The sequence below is a fragment of the Heptranchias perlo genome, chromosome 39 (genome assembly GCF_035084215.1).
Source record: "Heptranchias perlo isolate sHepPer1 chromosome 39, sHepPer1.hap1, whole genome shotgun sequence".
NCBI classification, from domain to species: Eukaryota; Metazoa; Chordata; class Chondrichthyes; order Hexanchiformes; family Hexanchidae; genus Heptranchias; species Heptranchias perlo.
This window is the reverse complement of record NC_090363.1, coordinates 7844965-7865981: the sequence shown is the minus strand read 5'-3', so window position 1 is coordinate 7865981 and position 21017 is coordinate 7844965. Positions and strand designations below refer to the sequence as shown.

The following is a 21017-nucleotide window of genomic DNA, read 5'->3' as shown; positions in this document are numbered from 1 at the left end:
GCTGTATAAATGCAAGTCTTTCTTTCACTTGCTGATTTATCCTGTGTAAATGTTGCAGTTCTGGAGATTTGGAGTGGGTTGTTGTCTCGGTGAGTGCGTCCCAGTTGAGAACACCGATCTGTTGATATCCACAGCTTGAAACTCAGGCCGATTAACGGCAACATTGATTTTTAAACTTTGCGTTTGGGTCCCAAGGCTCCGTGGTACAAGAAGCATCAGCAATCCGTGCAGACAAACAAATCTTCTAGTGACTGCTGTCCTAGACACAACACTCGAAACTTGGACCGGTGGCAGCCCTGCAGCTGCACTTTAACCTGCGCGTTTTAGTGAGAATGTGTATGCACAGGGCTACAGCGCCCATGGCGACACTGGGGCTGGGAGGAAATACACTCTCCTTTGCCCCCCAGCCTCCTCAAGTCAGTCTCTGGGGGTTAGCAGTTTGGAAGGCTACAGGACGACATGGCTTTTGTACTAGGATGGAGGTCTGGGGAGATTATGTTACATTTGGGGCCCCTTAAAAGGGATGGACCGTACCTACATGACAACAGAGACGACACATAAAGCAAATTCATTGCATGTGAAGCACTTTCAGATGTTTGAGAAACATGATAAAGTGCTGTGTGTGAATGCGAATGTGTCTTTCTGTTTCTGCGGCATGAACTGTTGCTTGCCATTTGGGGCATTCTCTTTCCCCTCCCCCCCCCCCCCCCCCCTTTTCCCTACCTTGCCCTTTATTTCTCTGGATGTCAGCCGTGGCTCAGTGGGTAACACTCTTGCCTCTTGAGCTCTTGAGGCAGAAGGTTGTGGGTTCAAGTCAGAAGGGTCAAGAACCAGAGGACATAGATTTAAGGTGATTGGCAAAAGAAACAAAGGAAAAGCTTTTTTTACGCAGCGACTGGTTAGGATCTGGACTACACTACCAGGGGGTGGTGAAGGCAGATTCAATCATGGCTTTCAAAAGGGAACTGGATAAGTACTTGAAAGTAAAAAAAAAAAAATTGCAGGGCTACGGGGATAGGGCAGGGGAGTGGGACTAGCTGGATTGCTCTTGCATAGAGCTGGCACGGACTCGATGGGCCAAATGGCCTCCTTCAATGCTGTAGCCTTTCTATGATTCGGAGTCCCACTCCAGAGACTTGAGCACTAAATCTTGAGCACTGAGGGAGTGCTGCACTGTCGGAGGTGCCGTCTTTCGGAAGAGACGTTAAACCGAGGCCGCGTCTGCCCCTCTGAGGTGGACGTAGAAGATCCCAGGGCCACTATTTCGAAGAGCAGGGAGGGTTCTCCTGGTGTCCTGGGCCAATATTTATCCCTCAACCAACATCACTAAAACAGATTATTTGGTCATTTTATCATATTGATGTTTGTGGGATCTTGCTGATCTTTCCTACATTACAACAGTGACTACACTTCAAAAGTACATTTGAGACGTCCTGAGGTCATGAACGGCGCTATTTAAATGCAAGTCTTTATTTTTCTACCTTTTTTGCTTTTCCCTGGTTCATGCACCATGTGCAGGTTTTCCCAACAGTCTACCAGGAAAGTAGCCTGAATGTTTTCCTCCATCCCCCACTCTGGTACTTCCTCTTGATGTGAATGGAGTGGATGGGCAGCATGTGACCCCTCCCTGTGACAGCATGATCCCTGTGTGGTGGACTCTGGCCGTGAAATGGTGTCTTCCTGCTCTCAATCAGTGAGTCTCAGTGAGCCATGTTTCACCACAATGATACCGGGGCCAAAAAGGGTTCAATTATGAGAACAGGTTGCACAGTCTAGACTTGTGTTCCCTCGAGTACAGAAGATTAAGGGATGATGTAATTGAGGTGTTTAAGATGACTAAAGGATTTGGTAGGAGACAGAAACTATTTCCTCTGGTGGGGGGAATCCAGAACAAGGGGGCATAACCTTAAAATTAGAGCTAGGCTGTTCAGGGTGATGTCAGGAAGCACTTCTTCACACAAAGGGGAGTGGAAATCTGGAACTCTCTCCCACAAAAAGCTGTTGAGGCTGGGGGTCAATTGAAAATGTCAAAACTGAGATGATAGATTTTTGTTCTGCAAAAGTTTTAAGGGTTACGGAACTAAGGCGGGTAGATGGAGTTAAGATATGGATCAGCCATGATCTAATTGAATGGTGGAACAGGCTCAAGGGGCTGAATGGCCTCCTCCTATTTCTCCAGCTCTTGAGCTCCCTGGGGGCATCTGGTCACATACGCGATCCACTCTGCTATATTACAGTGTAATGTGTACATACGTGTGTGATGACCACAGTGAATCATTGCAATTTAAGTACGAGGTGGCCATTTGGTCCCTCATGTTGATACCAGCTCCACCACTGGAGCTATTAACTCAAATCCGCAATAGCTCTTTTCTTCTACCCCTTTCATAAATTTTCGTCGACAGTCGGGAGATTTAAGAGAGAATTAGATAAACTTTCCTCAACTATGTAATTCTATGTAAAAGTGCAGTGGTTGCCTCGCGATGTAATGTATTCCATATTCATTTTACCCTTGGCAGTTCCTTCTAACCCTCCTCTTTGACTTTCTTGTACTAATCCTGAGCTGATGCCGCCTTGTTACTGATTCCTTGCACAGTAACAAGTAGGTCCACAGATGCCAGCCTGCCTCCAGTACCTCACCCCAGTGCCCATTCTTCATATGGGTGTGGGCATGGTGGTCGAGCCTGATCCTGCCCACACACACATGCACTTTCCAGCAGAGGCCACTGGATAGTCATCACGAGCAGGAACCTTGGCTGACTTTCTATTTTGCCATGCCCCCACCCCTACTCTTTTCCCACTCTTTTCCACCCCCCACCCTTCCACTCCTGCCTTAGCCCAACTGTGCAGAGTCCAACTGCTGTCCCTGGCTGAGATCAACTAACTCCAAGCTCGGGGTCTCCTGGTCCTTATGGCTCATGGTCACAGCATTTATTCATTTAGCCATTGAGATTTCAGCCGCAGTTTCACACAGTCCCATAGAAAGAAAGAAAGACTTGCATTTATATAGTGCCTTTCACGACCTCAGGACGTCCCAAAGCGCTTTACAGCCAATGACGTATTTTTGAAGTGTGGTCACTGCTGTAATGCAGGAAACGTGGCAGCCAATTTGCGCACAGCAAGTTCCCACTTCTACCCCCCCCCCCTCCACTCCTGTCCTGATATCTCCTCCTTTGGCCGAGTGCCCAATTTTTTTTTTTTTGTCTGTTTACGCTCCTTGTGAAAAGGCGCGATGTAAACGCAAGGTGTTGTTGTTGGGATGATCTGGGCCATGGGGTTGGGGGAAGCAGGAAATACTTGCAGCAAGGAACGGGGCACAGGGCAGGATCAGGAACAGCTGCGGTGCTTTTTTTGCACCTTCGCTGAGCTGATGAGCCAGTTCTGTTCGCCCCAGACAGGGAGGGGCGAACCGCGCTCGTTAAAAGTTGTTCAAGAAGTACGGATTGAGTGTGGACCTCCGACCCTAACCAGTGCTTTTCCAAATGCTTTATCCCTGTCTTGGTTAGGCAAGCTTTCCGATCGGTCGGGAGTAGGGAATAAACAGCAAGCTGTGATCACAAGTTTTTCGCTGGACTTTGCCAGCCGGTATATAAAATTGCACCTCTCTCTCAGGGTGTAGTGTGGAAACATGAATGTGTGTCAGCTTTTAATGGCTAATTATCCCACCCTCCCTCTGTCTCCATATTTTATGAGGTATGTTCCAAGATTTCTTTTGTGATTTTAATGTAAGCTCCCTTTGGAGCACATCCTTTTAAAGTAAATTATTTTTAGGCTCCCTGATGGCTAGTGCCTTTTCATGCATCACATTTAAGGCACTGAGCGACGCAGAGCAGAAGCTCCCAGATCGAATTGGCCAAAGGCCGCCAGGCGCTACATTTGGTGTCCGTGTTCCTGGGCAAGGGAGGGGGGGGATATCGGCCAAGGTTCCAGCTCCTGTTCACTATGTATTGACACTTGCTAGAAAGTGAATGTGCGTGTACGGACAGGAATCATGCTCTAATGTGATGCTGTCCACAGTTGAATAGCCTCTGGCGTGCACTGGTCTCCCCAAAGCTGAGCCTGCCTCTGTCGCTGTCCTGCGCTCTGCCTGTGAACTGGGATTATGCTGGAGTGATTGGGATACTGAGCTTGCTTCTGTCTCTGTTTCCTGCTTTGGAAGTAACACCGCTGCAGTGTGTCCTCTGCAACTTGATGGTCCTGGCTCCTTCTGCACTTTGAGAGGATTCTATCAAACAAAAATGTACATCAGCAATTCTGCAACGTGTGTCTCCTCAACAGGCATATCTCCCAGTCTGGTAGCGTCCTGCACAGACTCCTTTTAAAAGACAGCGCCTTTCACAACCTCAGGACATTTCAAAGCGCTTTACAGCCGATGCGGTTTTTTTTTGAAGTGTGGTCACTGTGTTGTAATGTCGGGAAACGAGGTACCCAATTTGCGCACAGCAAGATCCCACAATCAGCAATGTGATACTGATGTTTGTTGAGGGATAAATATTGGCCAGGACACCGGGGAGAACTCCCGTGCTCTTCAAATAGTGCCGTGGGATCTTTTACATCCACCCGAGAGGGCAGACGGGGCTTCAGTTTAACGTCTCATCCCAAAAGACGCCACCTCCGACAGTGCAGCACTCCCTCAGTACCGCACTGGGAATGTCAGCCTGGATCTTGCGCTTGAGTGGGACTTGAACCCACGACCTTCTGGCTCAGAGGCGAGAGTGCTACCCACTGAGCCAAGGCCAACACCAGCCTTTAACCTGGCCAGTGCACCCAACGTGGAGTCAGAGTTTGAGACAGTCTTGTTCATCGTCCAGGATTCCCTGTGGTGTGGCGCCAGTCCAGCCCTGGGTCTTTATTCACTGAAAGAGCTATTTGGTCGATGTTGAAATTTACTGGCTGCATGCAGTTAAAGAACAGACCAAAACCACAGGTTTCTACTTTGGGTAACGTCACTCTATGATTGCGCTATTGAGGAATACTTCTCTCGCTCTTTCAGAGGTACCCAGTAAGTAATAAGTTTGTCCCAGACACTAAACCAGAGTCTTTAGTGGCTGCTTTTATTGTAGTCCTGTATTCAGACAACACACAAGTTTTCCTTCTGCAGGCTGACACAGATCTTTGTCCTGTTAAAGGAGGCTCCCGCAAACCTCCTTTTTATCAGGCCATTCGAGGTAATCTAACACCTGTGAGCAGTGCTTCCTTGTTGAACAGGTTCAGGTTCTGCTGGGTAGCGACTTACCAGATGGTAACTTAACCCTTCACATCCTCCAATGTTAATTTCGGTTCTTGCACTCTCTCGCGTAGCTTCCCCTCCCCTCAATGTATAATTAATTAGATCTGTAACCTGTTTGTTTGCATTTTCTTACACTCTGTTGGACTGGTTTCTAACAGCTGTGTCTGTGGTTTTCTACATCTTTTTCACATGCTATCTTGCTCTTCTGTTTATGTCTGTTTGTTTCTCTCACTCTCTTGTTCTGTGTTTTTGTCTTGCTGTGTGTGTGTTTTGCTCGGTGTGTTTTTGGTTTTGTGTGTGTGTTTTTTGCTAAAAACAGATGACCTGGTCATTATCACATTGCTGTTTGTGGGACCTTGCTGTGCGCAAATTGGTTGCTGTGTTTCCTACATTATAACAATGATTATACTTCAAAAATACTTTATTGGCTGTTAAGTGCTTTGGGATGTCCTGAGGTCACGAAAAGCGCTATAGAAATTCAAGTCTTTCTTTCTTTTCTTTCAATGATGCTGAACCAAAGGATTATACCTGGCATGAAAATCCCAAACTGAATCAAGCTGTTAGACTATAACCTGGTGTTGTAAGACTCCTTACATTTGAATCAAATTGCACTGTAAAGCAGAGCTCAAACTAGTTTGCCACAGAGAATCTCTGGTTCCATCAGCCACATTGTCCCATGACAGTCTGTGCCACATACTGATGAGAGAGCTGAACAGTGCAACAGAGAGAGAAGCACATCAACACAAAGGAACAAAAATCTCTCTCTCTCTCTCTCTCACACACACACGCCAACATAGAGGGAGAAATATTGGCCTCGGTTTAACGACTCATCCGAAAGACGGCATCTCCGACAGCGCCAAGTTCCCTCAGTACGGCACTGGGAGTGTCCACCTGGATTTTATGCTCATGTCTCTGGAGTGGAACTTGGACCCACAACCTTCTGACTCCAAGGCAAGAGTGCTACCCACTGAGCCACGGCTGACACAAATGTAGTGAGCCCCTTATCTGGCTTAGTGGAATGTCTCGTGTGATCTCCTCATCTTCGGTAGATGGAAGAATAACACCATCAGACCATAGATCAGCTTATGAACTAACAGACAAATGAATTGGTCATTAAACGGGTAAATATTCAGCACTAACAGTATATTTACATTGATTACAAACTTTTATGCGTCTCCTCAATGTGGAAACACTAACCCCCAATGCAGAATTGATCCTTTGCAACACACTGGCTTACTCATGGCATGGAAACATGCAACCAAGGAGCTTCTGATTAACTTTGGACCCACCGACGGCCTCAGACTGACTGAGGTGGGCGAAAGTGGGGGAAATCTAAAGTTGGCAGCTCCTGGTAACAGTGCTGTCGGCCAAATAGAGCCCAAGGAATCATAGCTCAGTCCTGACTCGGACATAGCTGTCAATCAAACCTGTTCATTTAAAGTGAATCCGAACAACAATAACTTGCATTTATAGAGCAGCTTTAAAATGTCCCAAGGCGCTTCACAAAGAGCGATTATCAAACAAAAATTGAGACCGAGCCAAAGGAGGAGACATTAGGACAGGTGACCAAAAGCTTGGTCAAAGAGGTAGTATTAAGCAGCGTCTTAAAGGAGGAGATGGAGCCCTAGAGGTTTGGGGAGGGAGTTCCAGAGCTTAGGGCCTAGACGGCTGAAGGCACAGCCGCCATTGGTGGGGTGAAGAGAGTGGGGGACACGCAGGAGGCCAGAATTGGAGGAACGCAGAGTTCTCGGAGGGATGATTCAGAGGATGTCAATTGCATAGTGTTTGTTACAACCGCTGCGAATAATCTGTGATCGCAGGAAATCAACACTGTGTCCAGTCGGCTCTCAGACACACTATTGGATAGAAAGATACTAACGGTTCTGCGCTCAACAAACATTGGCGTGTTAAACCTCCCTGGTTCAACAGAATTGTTATACCAATACCTCACAGCTTGGAGAAGCCACTAGCGGTAACCTAAGTGAGCTGTGACTAGCATCCAAGATCATTATTTTGTCACGGGCACAAAATGCTGTGGTACTTGTTGAAATATTGAAGAAGGGAGGGTCTTTGGGCAGGAGGATTACACTGCTTCGCTTGTGCAGTCTCCCTCCTGGAACTGGATTCACATAGAGACTGGTATGGGAAGATTGGCTCCCTTGACTGATTCATCCACGCTGGGAGTGTGTGGCAGAGAGCAACGTGAGAGGATTGAAACTGGCGTGGGCACGTGCAGCCCTGGATGGCGTGAGACTCAACACTGTGATAGCAGATCCATCTCGGTGTCGGCTGTGGCTCAGTGGGTAGCATTCTCGCCTCTGAGTCAGAAGTCCCACTCCAGAGACTTGAGCACATAATCCCGGCTGACACTTGCGGTGCAATACTGAGGGAGTGCTGCACTGTCGGAGGTGCCGTCTGCCCTCTCAGGTGAACATAAAAGATCCCATGGCACTATTTCAAAGAAGAGCAGGGGAGTTCTCCCTGGCCAATATTTATCCCTCAACCAACATCACTAAAAATCAGTTTATATGGCCATTTTCTCATTGCTGTTTGAGGGACCTTGCTGTGCACAAATTGGCTGCCACGTTTCCTACATTACAACAGTGACTAAACTTCAGAAGTACTTAATTGGCCGTAAAGCGCTTTGGGAAGTCCTGAGGTCACGAAAGGCACTATAGAAATGCAAGTTCTTTCTCTCTGTCTTTGTACAGCACTGGATGCGGAATATATGGCGTGTTAATGGTGAAGCTCCCTTGTAAAGTTCATGCAGTGTGTGTTACCTGTCTGAGAGGCAAATGCCTACAGGAGGTTTCCTATCCCTCTGCTGTGAAGCTCTAAATGCATGAATTATTCTGCAGGATTTGTCTCTGGGATTGTATGAGTCAGAGTTTTTCGAAAGAAAACAAGGGAAACAGCTGGCTGAATTGAGAGAAGGTTTGGAAATGATGCAGAACAGCTGTGATTGGCAAGAGAGGCTGGTCACCCTCATAGGGCCCCATTCGAGGGCTGCATGCACTCAAGACTCACTGAAATGACACTTAAAGAGAACAGGAGATCACTACTCCAACGTTAGCAGAGGTTGCACGCAAATTGCTAGCACTCTGCCATGTGAGAGCTGGCTGGTAGGGTGAGGGGAAGCTCTGGGGCAACTAAGTGCTGCTACATAACGTCTGAGCCAGCTCTGAGTGTGCCAGCTAGGGTCAGAGAGAGAGAGGTGACTATACTGGTGGAGAGGGTCGGAGAGAGAGGTGACTAAACTGGTGGATAGGGTCGGAGAGAGAGGTGACTATACTGGTGGATAGGGTCGGAGAGAGAGGTGACTATACTGGTGGATAGGGTCGGAGAGAGAGGTGACAATACTGGTGGGTAGGGTCGGAGAGAGAGGTGACTATACTGGTGGATAGGGTCGGAGAGAGGTGACTATACTGGTGGGTAGGGTCTAGAGAGAGGTGACTATACTGGTGGATAGGGTCGGAGAGAGAGGTGACTATACTGGTGGATAGGGTCGGAGAGAGAGGTGACTATACTGGTGGATAGGGTCGGAGAGAGAGGTGACAATACTGGTGGGTAGGGTCGGAGAGAGAGGTGACTATACTGGTGGGTAGGGTCGGAGAGAGAGGTGACTATACTGGTGGATAGGGTCGGAGAGAGGTGACTATACTGGTGGGTAGGGTCTAGAGAGAGGTGACTATACTGGTGGGTAGGGTCGGAGAGAGAGGTGACTATACTGGTGGATAGGGTCGGAGAGAGAGGTGACTACTGGTGGGTAGGGTCGGAGAGAGAGGTGACTACTGGTGGGTAGGGTCGGAGAGAGAGGTGACAATACTGGTGGATAGGGTCTAGAGAGAGGTGACTATACTGTGGGTAGGGTCGGAGAGAGAGGTGACTGTACTGGTGGATAGGGTCGGAGAGGGAGGTGACTATACTGGTGGATAGGGTCGGAGAGAGACGTGACCATGTGCTGTGAAGGGACTGGGTCAGATACTCTGGCCTTGGCTCTCATCCTTATTAACTCCGTCACAGCATTTACACTGAGTGTAGCCTATCCTTATTAACCCTTTCTCTGCTTCTCTCCCATTTACATTGCGCTTGCCCAAACTAACCCTATTAATACTGTATCTGGCTGGTCCCTCTCCCTCATGCACCAACCATAACCTATTCCAATCAGTTAGATGAACCCTACCTCTGCCATCAGTTCAGTGTTTCGGGGATTCACCCTGTTGCTGTATTTGCTCCCATTTACAGCGAGTACACGTGAGAGTTCATTATTAATGCTGTTGTCTCTAGATTCAGCATCCCAAGTTAGATGTGTACAGTTTTGGTCTCCTTACCTAAGTACAGATATACTTGCTTTAGAGGCGGTGCAACGAAGGTTCACTAGATTGATTCCTGGGATGAGAGGGTGTTCTATAAGGAGAGATTGAGTAGAATGGGTCTATATTCTCGAGTTTAGAAAAATGAGAGGTGATCTCTTTGAAACGTATAAGGTTCTTGGAGGGCTTGACAGGGGTAGATGCAGACAGGTTGTTTCCCCTGGCTGGAGAGTCTAAAACTAGGGGACATAGTCTCAGGATAAGGGGTCGGCCATTTAGGACAGAGATGAGGAGGAATTTCTTCACTGAGGGTTGTGAATCTTTAGATTTCTCTACCCCAGAGGGCTGTCGATGCTCAGTCGTTGAGTATATTCAAGGCTGAGATCGATAGATTTTTGGACTCTAAGGGACTCGAGAGATATGGGGATCGGGCAGGAAAGTAGAATCGAGGTGGAAGATGAGCCATGATTTTATTGAATGGCGGAGCAGGGCCCACTCCTGCTCTTATTTCTTATGTTCGAGATACAGAGTAAAGCTCCCTCTACACTGTCCCATCAAACACTCCCAGGGCAGGTACAGCAAGGGTTAGATACAGAGTAAAGCTCCCTCTACGCTGTCCCATCAAACACTCCCAGGGCAGGTACAGCAAGGGTTAGATACAGAGTAAAGATCCCTCTACACTGTCCCATCAAACACTCCCAGGGCAGGTTCAGCATGGGTTAGATACAGAGTAAAGATCCCTCTACACTGTCCCATCAAACACTCCCAGGGCAGGTACAGCAAGGGTTAGATACAGAGTAAAGCTCCCTCTACGCTGTCCCATCAAACACTCCCAGGGCAGGTACAGCAAGGGTTAGATACAGAGTAAAGATCCCTCTACACTGTCCCATCAAACACTCCCAGGGCAGGTTCAGCATGGGTTAGATACAGAGTAAAGATCCCTCTACACTGTCCCATCAAACACTCCCAGGGCAGGTACAGCACGGGTTAGATACAGAGTAACGTTCCCTCTACTTCAGTTATTTGGAGAGACTGGGGATGTTATCCTTAGAGCAGAGAAGGTTAAGGGGAGATTTGTTAGAGGTAAAACTCACTCTACACTGCCATAGGAACAGGAGGAAGCCATTCAGCTCCTCAAGCCTGTTCCATCATTCAATTCGATCATGACTGATTTACACCTCAACACCTTTGTTCTATATCCCTTGATACCCTTACCTAACAAAATATTCTTATCGTTCTCAGTCTTGAAAATTTCAACTGAACCAGATTCCATGCCCTTTTTGGGAGAGAGTTTTCCAGATTTCTACTACCCCTTGTGTGAAGAAGTGCTTCCTGATTTCCCTCCTAAATGACCTAGCTCTAATTTTAAGATTGTGCCCCCTTGTTCTTGATTCTTCCATCAGAGGAACTGGTTTCTCTGTGTCTACCATACTGAATCCTTTTAACAATGTAAACACCTCGATCAGATCACCCCTCAATCCTCCTGTACTCAAGGGAATACAAGCCAAGTTTATGCAGCCTGTCCTCATAATTTAACCCTCCGAGCCCCGGTATCATTCTGGTGAATCTGCGCTGCACCCCCTCCAAGGCCAATATATCTTTACTGAACGCAGTGCTCCAGATGGGGTCTGATCAAAGCTCTGTACAACTGAAGCATCAAACTTCCTACCCTTTCTATTCCAGGCCTCTTGAGATAAAGACTAACATTCGATTAGCCTTTTTGATTAGTTTTTGTACCTGTACGCTAGCTTTTAGTGATCTGTATGTTTGGATACCCAAATCCCTTTTGCTCCTCCACAGTTCCTGGTTTCTTGCCATCAAGAAAATATTCCGACTTGTCTTTCTCCAAATTGGATGATCTCACTTCCCCACTTTGAACCAACAAACACACTCCCAGGTCAGGTACAGCATGAGTTTGATACAAAACAAAGCTCTCTCTATATACTCTCCCACCCCATCAATGTGCCTTAACCCCCTGGTGGGACAGGGAGTTGCCCCGCAACCCGTCTGATGTTCTGCTGCCGCGATCGTCGGCCAGACATGGCACTGAACCCACGCATGGGAGCTTGTTTTTTTCAGGTGGCAAAGATGCCAGGAGTCTGGGAAGGTGAAGTGTGGGTTTTGGTATCTTGGCATCAATCCTCCTGCCAAAGAGCAAGGGTTGGTGCCGGGTGTCGACACTTGACGGCTTTTGCCAAGCCGCCATGTTAGCTGCGCCAAGCAGCCTAAGTTTTGAGCAGGATGGTTTTTCCTGGCTGAATACAGGTCCACTAATCACTGGGGAGTCTGGTAGACTTCAAGCAGCATATGACGGTGAATAGCTGTTTCTGTTCTGCCCTTTAAAAAGAAAGAACTTGCATTTATACAGCGCTTTTCATGACCTCGGGACGTCCCAAAGTGTTACAGCTAATGAAATACTTTTGAACTGTAGTCACTGTTGTAATGTAGGAAATGCAGCAGCCAATTTGCGCACAGCAAGCTCCCACCAACAGCAATGCGGTGATCACCAGACCATCTGTTTTTTACTGGTGTTGGTTGAAGGATAAATATCAGCCAGAAAACCAGGGAGAACTCTTCGAAATAGTAGCGTGGAATCTTTTATGTCCACTTAAACCGAGGCTCCATCTGCCCCCTCAACGTCTCATCCGAAAGACAGCAACTCCAACAGTGCAGCGCTCCCTCAGTACTGCACTGGAGTGTCAGCCTGGATTATGTGCTAATGATTGGGACTTGAATCCAATCTTCTGATTGAGAGGAGAGTGCTACCACTGAGTTTAACACTCCAATGTATTGTAGGAGTGAATGTGACTCCCCACCAGTGGCGGTGTGTTCTATGCTGTGATGCCGTGTTGCGCTAGGACACTCATGGACCGCGTCTCTGCTTAGGTTTCTGAATCCTCAGCAACTTCGATGAACGTTAAGCCGGGGGCATGGTTGTTCCCTACATTCCCTACATGCCAGGTTATAGTCTGACCTGGTGCAGCTTGTTCCCTACATTCCTACCCATGCCAGGTAAACTTGTCTGACCTGGTACAGCCTGATACCTATATTCCTACCTATGCCAGGCTGACTTGGTGTGTCTCTCTCACTCTCTCTCTAACTCCAGGCTGTGTCGGTGTGTCTCTCTCACTCACTCTCACTCCAGGCTGTGTCGGTGTGTCTCACTCCAGGCTGTGTCGGTGTGTCTCTCTCACTCTCTCTCTAACTCCAGGCTGTGTCTCTCTCACTCACTCTCCAGCTCCAGGCTGTGTCGGTGTCTCTCTCACTCTCTCTCTAACTCCAGGCTGTGTCGGTATATCTAACTCCAGGCTGTGAGGGTGTGTCTCTCTCACTCACTCTCTAACTCCAGGCTGTGTCTCTCTCACTCACTCTCCAGCTCCAGGCTGTGTCGGTGTCTCTCTCACTCACTCTCCAGCTCCAGGCTGTGTCGGTGTCTCTCTCACTGTCTCTCAAACTCCAGGCTGTGTCGGTATATCTAACTCCAGGCTGTGAGGGTGTGTCTCTCTCACTCACTCTCCAACTCCAGGCTGTGTCTCTCTCACTCACTCTCCAGCTCCAGGCTGTGTCGGTGTCTCTCTCACTCTCTCTCTAACTCCAGGCTGTGTCGGTATATCTAACTCCAGGCTGTGAGGGTGTGTCTCTCTCACTCACTCTCCAACTCCAGGCTGTGTCTCTCTCACTCACTCTCCAGCTCCAGGCTGTGTCGGTGTCTCTCTCACTCTCTCTCTAACTCCAGGCTGTGTCGGTGTGTCTCTCTCACTCACTCTCTAACTCCAGGCTGTGTCTCTCTCACTCACTCTCCAGCTCCAGGCTGTGTCGGTGTCTCTCTCACTCTCTCTCAAACTCCAGGCTGTGTCGGTGTCTCTCTCACTCTCTCTCAAACTCCAGGCTGTGTCGGTGTCTCTCTCACTCTCTCTCTAACTCCAGGCTGTGTCGGTGTGTCTGTCTCACTCACTCTCACTCCAGGCTGTGTCGGTGTGTCTCTCTCACTCTCTCTCTAACTCCAGGCTGTGTCTCTCTCACTCACTCTCCAGCTCCAGGCTGTGTCGGTGTCTCTCTCACTCTCTCTCAAACTCCAGGCTGTGTCTCTCTCACTCACTCTCCAGCTCCAGGCTGTGTCGGTGTCTCTCTCACTCTCTCTCTCACTCTCTCTCTAACTCCAGGCTGTGTCGGTGTCTCTCTCACTCTCTCTCTAACTCCAGGCTGTGTCGGTGTCTCTCTCACTCTCTCTCTAACTCCAGGCTGTGAGGGTGTGTCTCTCTCACTCACTCTCTAACTCCAGGCTGTGTCTCTCTCACTCACTCTCCAGCTCCAGGCTGTGTCGGTGTCTCTCTCACTCTCTCTCTAACTCCAGGCTGTGTCGGTGTGTCTCTCTCACTCTCTCTCTAACTCCAGGCTGTGTCTCTCTCACTCACTCTCCAGCTCCAGGCTGTGTCGGTGTCTCTCTCACTCTCTCTCACTCTCTCTCTCACTCACTCTCACTCCAGGCTGTGTCGGTGTGTCTCTCTCACTCTCTCTCTAACTCCAGGCTGTGTCTCTCTCACTCACTCTCCAGCTCCAGGCTGTGTCGGTGTGTCTCTCTCTCTCTCCAACTCCAGGCTGTGTCGGTGTGTCTCTCTCTCTCACTCTCCAGCTCCAGGCTGTGTCGGTGTGTCTCTCTCTCTCTCTAACTCCAGGCTGTGTCGGTGTGTCTCTCTCACTCTCTAACTCCAGGCTGTGTCTCTCTCACTCACTCTCCAGCTCCAGGCTGTGTCGGTGACTCTCTCACTCTCTCTAACTCCAGGCTGTGTCGGTGTCTCTCTCACTCACTCTCCAGCTCCAGGCTGTGTCGGTGACTCTCTCTCACTCTCTAACTCCAGGCTGTGTCGGTGTGTCTCTCTCTCACTCTCTAACTCCAGGCTGTGAGGGTGTGTCTCTCTCTCTCACTCTCTAACTCCAGGCTGTGTCGGTGTGTCTCTCTCACTCTCTCTCTAACTCCAGGCTGTGTCTCTCTCACTCACTCTCCAGCTCCAGGCTGTGTCGGTGTCTCTCTCACTCTCTCTCAAACTCCAGGCTGTGTCGGTATATCTAACTCCAGGCTGTGAGGGTGTGTCTCTCTCACTCACTCTGACTCCAGGCTGTGTCTCTCTCACTCACTCTCCAGCTCCAGGCTGTGTCGGTGTCTCTCTCTCACTCACTCTCACTCCAGGCTGTGTCGGTGTGTCTCACTCCAGGCTGTGTCGGTGTGTCTCTCTCACTCTCTCTCTAACTCCAGGCTGTGTCTCTCTCACTCTCTCTCCAACTCCAGGCTGTGTCGGTGTCTCTCTCACTCTCTCTCTAACTCCAGGCTGTGTCGGTGTCTCTCTCACTCTCTCTCTAACTCCAGGCTGTGTCGGTGTGTCTCTCTCTCTCACTCTCTCTCTAACTCCAGGCTGTGTCTCTCTCACTCACTCTCCAGCTCCAGGCTGTGTCGGTGTGTCTCTCTCACTCTCTAACTCCAGGCTGTGTCGGTGTCTCTCTCACTCACTCTCCAGCTCCAGGCTGTGTCGGTGTGTCTCTCTCACTCACTCTCCAGCTCCAGGCTGTGTCAGTGTGTCTCTCTCACTCTCTAACTCCAGGCTGTGTCTCTCTCACTCTCTAACTCCAGGCTGTGTCTCTCTCTCTCTCCAACTCCAGGCTGTGTCGGTGTGTCTCTCTCACTCTCTAACTCCAGGCTGTGTGTCTCTCTCTCTCTCGAACTCCAGGCTGTGTCGGTGTGTCTCTCACACTCACTCCCTAACTCCAGGCTGTGTCTCTCTCACTCACTCTCCAGCTCCAGGCTGTGTCGGTGTGTGTCTCTCACTCTCTAACTCCAGGCTGTGTCTCTCTCTCTCTAACTCCAGGCTGTGTCGGTGTGTCTCTCTCACTCTCTCTCTAACTCCAGGCTGTGTCGGTGTCTCTCTCACTCTCTCTCTAACTCCAGGCTGTGAGGGTGTGTGCCTCTCTCTCTCTCTCTCTAACTCCAGGCTGTGTCAGTATATCTCACTCTAACTCCAGGCTGTGTCGGTGTGTCTCTCTCACTCTCTAACTCCAGGCTGTGTCTCTCTCTCTCTAACTCCAGGCTGTGTCGGTGTGTCTCTCACAAACTCCAGGCTGTGTCAGTATATCTCACTCTCTAACTCCAGGCTGTGCCGGTGTGTCTCTCTCACTCACTCCCTAACTCCAGGCTGTGTCGGTGTGTGTCTCTCTCTCTCTAACTCCAGGCTGTGTCTCTCTCTCTCTCTCACTCCAGGCTGTGTCGGTGTGTCTCTCTCTCTCCCCCTAACTCCAGGCTGTGTCGGTGTGTCTCTCACTCTCTCTCTAACTCCAGGCTGTGTCTCTCTCTCTCTCTCTAACTCCAGGCTGTGTCTCACTCTCTCTCTCTAACTCCAGGCTGTGTCTCACTCTCTCTCTCTAACTCCAGGCTGTGTCTCACTCTCTCTCTCACTCCAGGCTGTGTCTCTCTCTCTCCCCCTAACTCCAGGCTGTGTCGGTGTGTCTCTCTCTCTCTAACTCCAGGCTGTGTCTCTCTCACTCACTCCCTAACTCCAGGCTGTGTCGGTGTGTGTCTCTCTCTCTCTCTAACTCCAGGCTGTGTCGGTGTGTGTCTCTCTCTCTCTCTAACTCCAGGCTGTGTCTCTCTCACTCTCTCTCTAACTCCAGGCTGTGTCTCTCTCTCTCTCTCTCTCTCTCTAACTCCAGGCTGTGTCGGTGTGTCTCTCTCTCTCTCTCTCTCTAACTCCAGGCTGTGTCTCTCTCACTCTCTCTCTCACTCCAGGCTGTGCCGGTGTGTCTCTGTCACTCACTCCCTAACTCCAGGCTGTGTCTCTCTCACTCTCTCTCTAACTCCAGGCTGTGTCTCTCTCACTCACTCTCCAGCTCCAGGCTGTGTCGGTGTCTCTCTCACTCTCTCTCTAACTCCAGGCTGTGTCGGTGTGTCTCTCACTCTCTCTCTAACTCCAGGCTGTGTCGGTGTGTGTCTCTCTCTCTAACTCCAGGCTGTGTCGGTGTGTCTCTCTCTCTCTCTCTCACACTCCAGGCTGTGTCAGTGTGTGTCTCTCTCTCTCTAACTCCAGGCTGTGTCGGTGTGTGTCTCTCTCTCTCTCTAACTCCAGGCTGTGTCGGTGTGTGTCTCTCTCTCTCTAACTCCAGGCTGTGTCGGTGTGTGTCTCTCTCTCTCTAACTCCAGGCTGTGTCGGTGTGTGTCTCTCTCTCTCTCTAACTCCAGGCTGTGTCTCTCTCTCTCTCTAACTCCAGGCTGTGTCTCTCTCTCTCTCTAACTCCAGGCTGTGTGTCTCTCTCTCTCTCTCTCTCTCTAACTCCAGGCTGTGTCGGTGTGTCTCTCTCACTCTCTAACTCCAGGCTGTGTCGGTGTCTCTCTCACTCTCTCTCTAACTCCAGGCTGTGTCTCTCTCACTCACTCTCCAGCTCCAGGCTGTGTCTCTCTCACTCACTCTCCAGCTCCAGGCTGTGTCGGTGTCTCTCTCACTCTCTCTCAAACTCCAGGCTGTGTCGGTATATCTAACTCCAGGCTGTGAGGGTGTGTCTCTCTCACTCACTCTGACTCCAGGCTGTGTCTCTCTCACTCACTCTCCAGCTCCAGGCTGTGTCGGTGTGTCTCTCTCTCTCACTCACTCTCACTCCAGGCTGTGTCGGTGTGTCTCTCTCACTCTCTCTCTAACTCCAGGCTGTGTCTCTCTCACTCACTCTCCAGCTCCAGGCTGTGTCGGTGTGTCTCTCTCACTCACTCTCCAGCTCCAGGCTGTGTCGGTGTGTCTCTCTCACTCACTCTCCAGCTCCAGGCTGTGTCAGTGTGTCTCTCTCACTCTCTAACTCCAGGCTGTGTGTCTCTCTCTCTCTCGAACTCCAGGCTGTGTCGGTGTGTCTCTCACACTCACTCCCTAACTCCAGGCTGTGTCGGTGTGTCTCTCACACTCACTCCCTAACTCCAGGCTGTGTCTCTCTCACTCACTCTCCAGCTCCAGGCTGTGTCGGTGTGTGTCTCTCACTCTCTAACTCCAGGCTGTGTCTCTCTCTCTCTAACTCCAGGCTGTGTCGGTGTGTCTCTCTCACTCTCTCTCTAACTCCAGGCTGTGTCGGTGTGTCTCTCTCACTCTCTCTCTAACTCCAGGCTGTGTCGGTGTGTCTCTCTCACTCTCTCTCTAACTCCAGGCTGTGAGGGTGTGTGCCTCTCTCTCTCTCTCTCTCTAACTCCAGGCTGTGTCAGTATATCTCACTCTCTAACTCCAGGCTGTGTCGGTGTGTCTCTCTCACTCTCTAACTCCAGGCTGTGTCTCTCTCTCTCTAACTCCAGGCTGTGTCGGTGTGTCTCTCTCACTCACTCCCTAACTCCAGGCTGTGTCGGTGTGTGTCTCTCTCTCTCTAACTCCAGGCTGTGTCTCTCTCTCTCTCTCTCACTCCAGGCTGTGTCGGTGTGTCTCTCTCTCTCCCCCTAACTCCAGGCTGTGTCGGTGTGTCTCTAACTCTCTCTCTAACTCCAGGCTGTGTCTCTCTCTCTCTCTCTCTAACTCCAGGCTGTGTCTCACTCTCTCTCTCACTCCAGGCTGTGTCTCTCTCTCTCCCCCTAACTCCAGGCTGTGTCGGTGTGTCTCTCTCTCTCACTCTAACTCCAGGCTGTGTCGGTGTGTGTCTCTCTCTCTCTCTAACTCCAGGCTGTGTCTCTCTCACTCTCTCTCTAACTCCAGGCTGTGTCTCTCTCTCTCTCTCTCTCTCTCTCTCTAACTCCAGGCTGTGTCGGTGTGTGTCTCTCTCTCTCTCTAACTCCAGGCTGTGTCTCTCTCTCTCTCTCTCTCTAACTCCAGGCTGTGTCGGTGTGTCTCTCTCTCTCTCTAACTCCAGGCTGTGTCTCTCTCACTCTCTCTCTCACTCCAGGCTGTGCCGGTGTGTGTCTCTCTCTCTCTCTCTAACTCCAGGCTGTGTCTCTCTCACTCTCTAACTCCAGGCTGTGTCTCTCTCACTCACTCTCCAGCTCCAGGCTGTGTCGGTGTCTCTCTCACTCTCTCTCTAACTCCAGGCTGTGTCGGTGTGTGTCTCTCTCTCTAACTCCAGGCTGTGTCGGTGTGTCTCTCTCTCTCTCTCTCTCTCACACTCCAGGCTGTGTCAGTGTGTGTGTCTCTCTCTCTCTCTAACTCCAGGCTGTGTCGGTGTGTGTCTCTCTCTCTCTAACTCCAGGCTGTGTCGGTGTGTGTCTCTCTCTCTCTAACTCCAGGCTGTGTCGGTGTGTGTCTCTCTCTCTCTCTAACTCCAGGCTGTGTCTCTCTCTCTCTCTAACTCCAGGCTGTGTGTGTCTCTCTCTCTCTCTAACTCCAGGCTGTGTCGGTGTGTCTCTCTCTCTCTCTCTCTAACTCCAGGCTGTGTCGGTGTGTCTCTCTCTCTCTCTCTCTAACTCCAGGCTGTGTCTCTCTCTCTCTCTAACTCCAGGCTGTGTCTCTCTCTCTCTCTAACTCCAGGCTGTGTCTCTCTCTCTCTAACTCCAGGCTGTGTCTCTCTCTCTCTAACTCCAGGCTGTGTCTCTCTCTCTCTAACTCCAGGCTGTGTCTCTCTCTCTCTAACTCCAGGCTGTGTCTCTCTCTCTCTAACTCCAGGCTGTGTCTCTCTCTCTCTAACTCCAGGCTGTGTCTCTCTCTCTCTAACTCCAGGCTGTGTCTCTCTCTCTCTAACTCCAGGCTGTCTCTCTCACTCTCTCTCAAACTCCAGGCTGTGTCGGTATATCTCACTCTCTAACTCCAGGCTGTGTCGGTGTGTCTCTCTCACTCTGGGCTGTGTCGGTGAGTTTGAAGCGGGCGCCTGTCTTAATTGATGTATTAATCGCTGCCCCTGTTGTGTCTGATCCCGTGCTTTTTCTTTTTTCTCTTCTCCCCCCACACACAGGTTGATGGAGTTGGACTGACGGCGGTGGTGGTGGGGAGGCGAGCAGGACGTGGGGGAAGAAGAGAATGCTGCGCCGGAGCAACCTGATAGTCTGGGGGGTGCTGCTGTTCGTCGCCTGGAACCTGCTCTTGCTCTTCTTCCTGCTGGGCCGCTCGCCGGGCGGCGGCGGTGTCGTCGGCGGAGGCGGCGGCGCCAGCGACCCGGAGCAGCTGACCCGCGAAGTGGTGAAGGTGGCGGAGGAGGTGGAGGCCGAGCTGGAGAACCAGAAGCAGCTGCTGCAGCAGATCCAGCAGCACCGGGGCCTGTGGCAGCGGGGCCGGAGGAAGAAGAAGGAGCCGCAGCAGCAACAGCAACCGGAGCCCAGGCCTCAGGCCCAGCCCCAGGCCTCCACCCCCGCCCCCCGGCCCAAGGACCCCGACGACTCGGTCATCCCCGTGCTGGTGATCGGCTGCGACCGGCCGACCATCCGCCGGTGCCTGGACAAGCTGCTGCACTACCGGCCGTCCAAGGAGCTCTTCCCCATCCTCGTCAGCCAGGACTGCGGTCACGAGGAGACGGCGCGCGTCATCGGTTCCTACGGCGACCAGGTGACGCACATCCGGCAGCCCGACCTGACCGACATCCGGGTGCCGGCCGAGCACCGGAAGTTCCAGGGCTACTACAAGATCTCGCGACACTACCGCTGGGCCCTCAACCAGGTCTTCGGCGCCCTCGCCTACCAGGCGGCCGTGGTGGTGGAGGACGACCTGGAGGTCGCGCCGGACTTCTTCGAGTACTTTCGGGCCCTGCTGCCGGTGCTGCGCCGCGACCCCAGCCTGTGGTGCGCCTCGGCCTGGAACGACAACGGCAAGGAGCAGATGGTGGACGGCCGGCGGCCCGAGTCGCTCTACCGCACCGACTTCTTCCCGGGCCTGGGCTGGATGCTGCTGCGGCCGACCTGGGAGGAGCTGGAGCCCAAGTGGCCGGGCGCCTTTTGGGACGACTGGATGCGCAGCCCGGCCCAGCGCCGGGGCCGCTCCTGCGTGAGGCCCGAGGTCTCCCGCACCGTCACCTTCGGCCGCAAGGGGGTGAGTAACGGGCAGTTCTACGACCAGCACCTCAAGTTCATCAAACTCAACGACCGCTTCGTGCCTTTCACCCAGCTCGACCTGTCCTACCTCCAGCAGGAGCGCTACGACCGGGCCTTCCCCGAGCTGGTCTACGGCGCGCCGGCCCTGCGGCTGGAGGAGCTGCAGCGCAACCAGCGGCCGGAGCTGGAGCGGGTCCGCCTCCAGTACTCCTCCCGCGACACTTTCAAAGCCTTCGCCAAAGCCCTGGGCGTCATGGACGACCTCAAGTCCGGCGTGCCCCGAGCCGGCTACCGCGGCATCGTCACCTTCATGTACCGGGGCCGCCGGGTCTACCTGGCGCCGCCCAAAGACTGGACTGGGTACGACCCCACCTGGAGTTAGCCCCCGCTGGGGGGGAAGAAGGAGCGGTGTGTGTGGAGGGGGGGGGGGGCGTCCTTCCTTCCTTCCTTCCTTCCTTCCTTCTGCCTCTTGTGCCCCTTTCAAGACTTTTTTTCATTCCCACTAAAGGCCCTTCCTCCA

The 21017-nt window shown here is 51.3% G+C and overlaps 1 protein-coding gene across 2 annotated transcripts in view; it reads left to right on the top strand.

The window, feature by feature from the left end:
* The window catches only part of mgat1b (alpha-1,3-mannosyl-glycoprotein 2-beta-N-acetylglucosaminyltransferase b), a 30883-nt gene extending 9873 nt beyond the window's left edge, over positions 1 to 21010 (top strand). For both annotated transcript variants that reach the window (XM_067974014.1, XM_067974015.1), the window contains one exon: positions 19429 to 21010. In XM_067974014.1, the coding sequence (XP_067830115.1) occupies positions 19494 to 20879 (1386 nt within the window). In that variant the 5' untranslated portion in view covers positions 19429 to 19493 and the 3' untranslated portion in view covers positions 20880 to 21010. The remainder of the gene's footprint in view (positions 1 to 19428) is intronic.
* Positions 21011 to 21017: the final 7 nt, after the last annotated feature.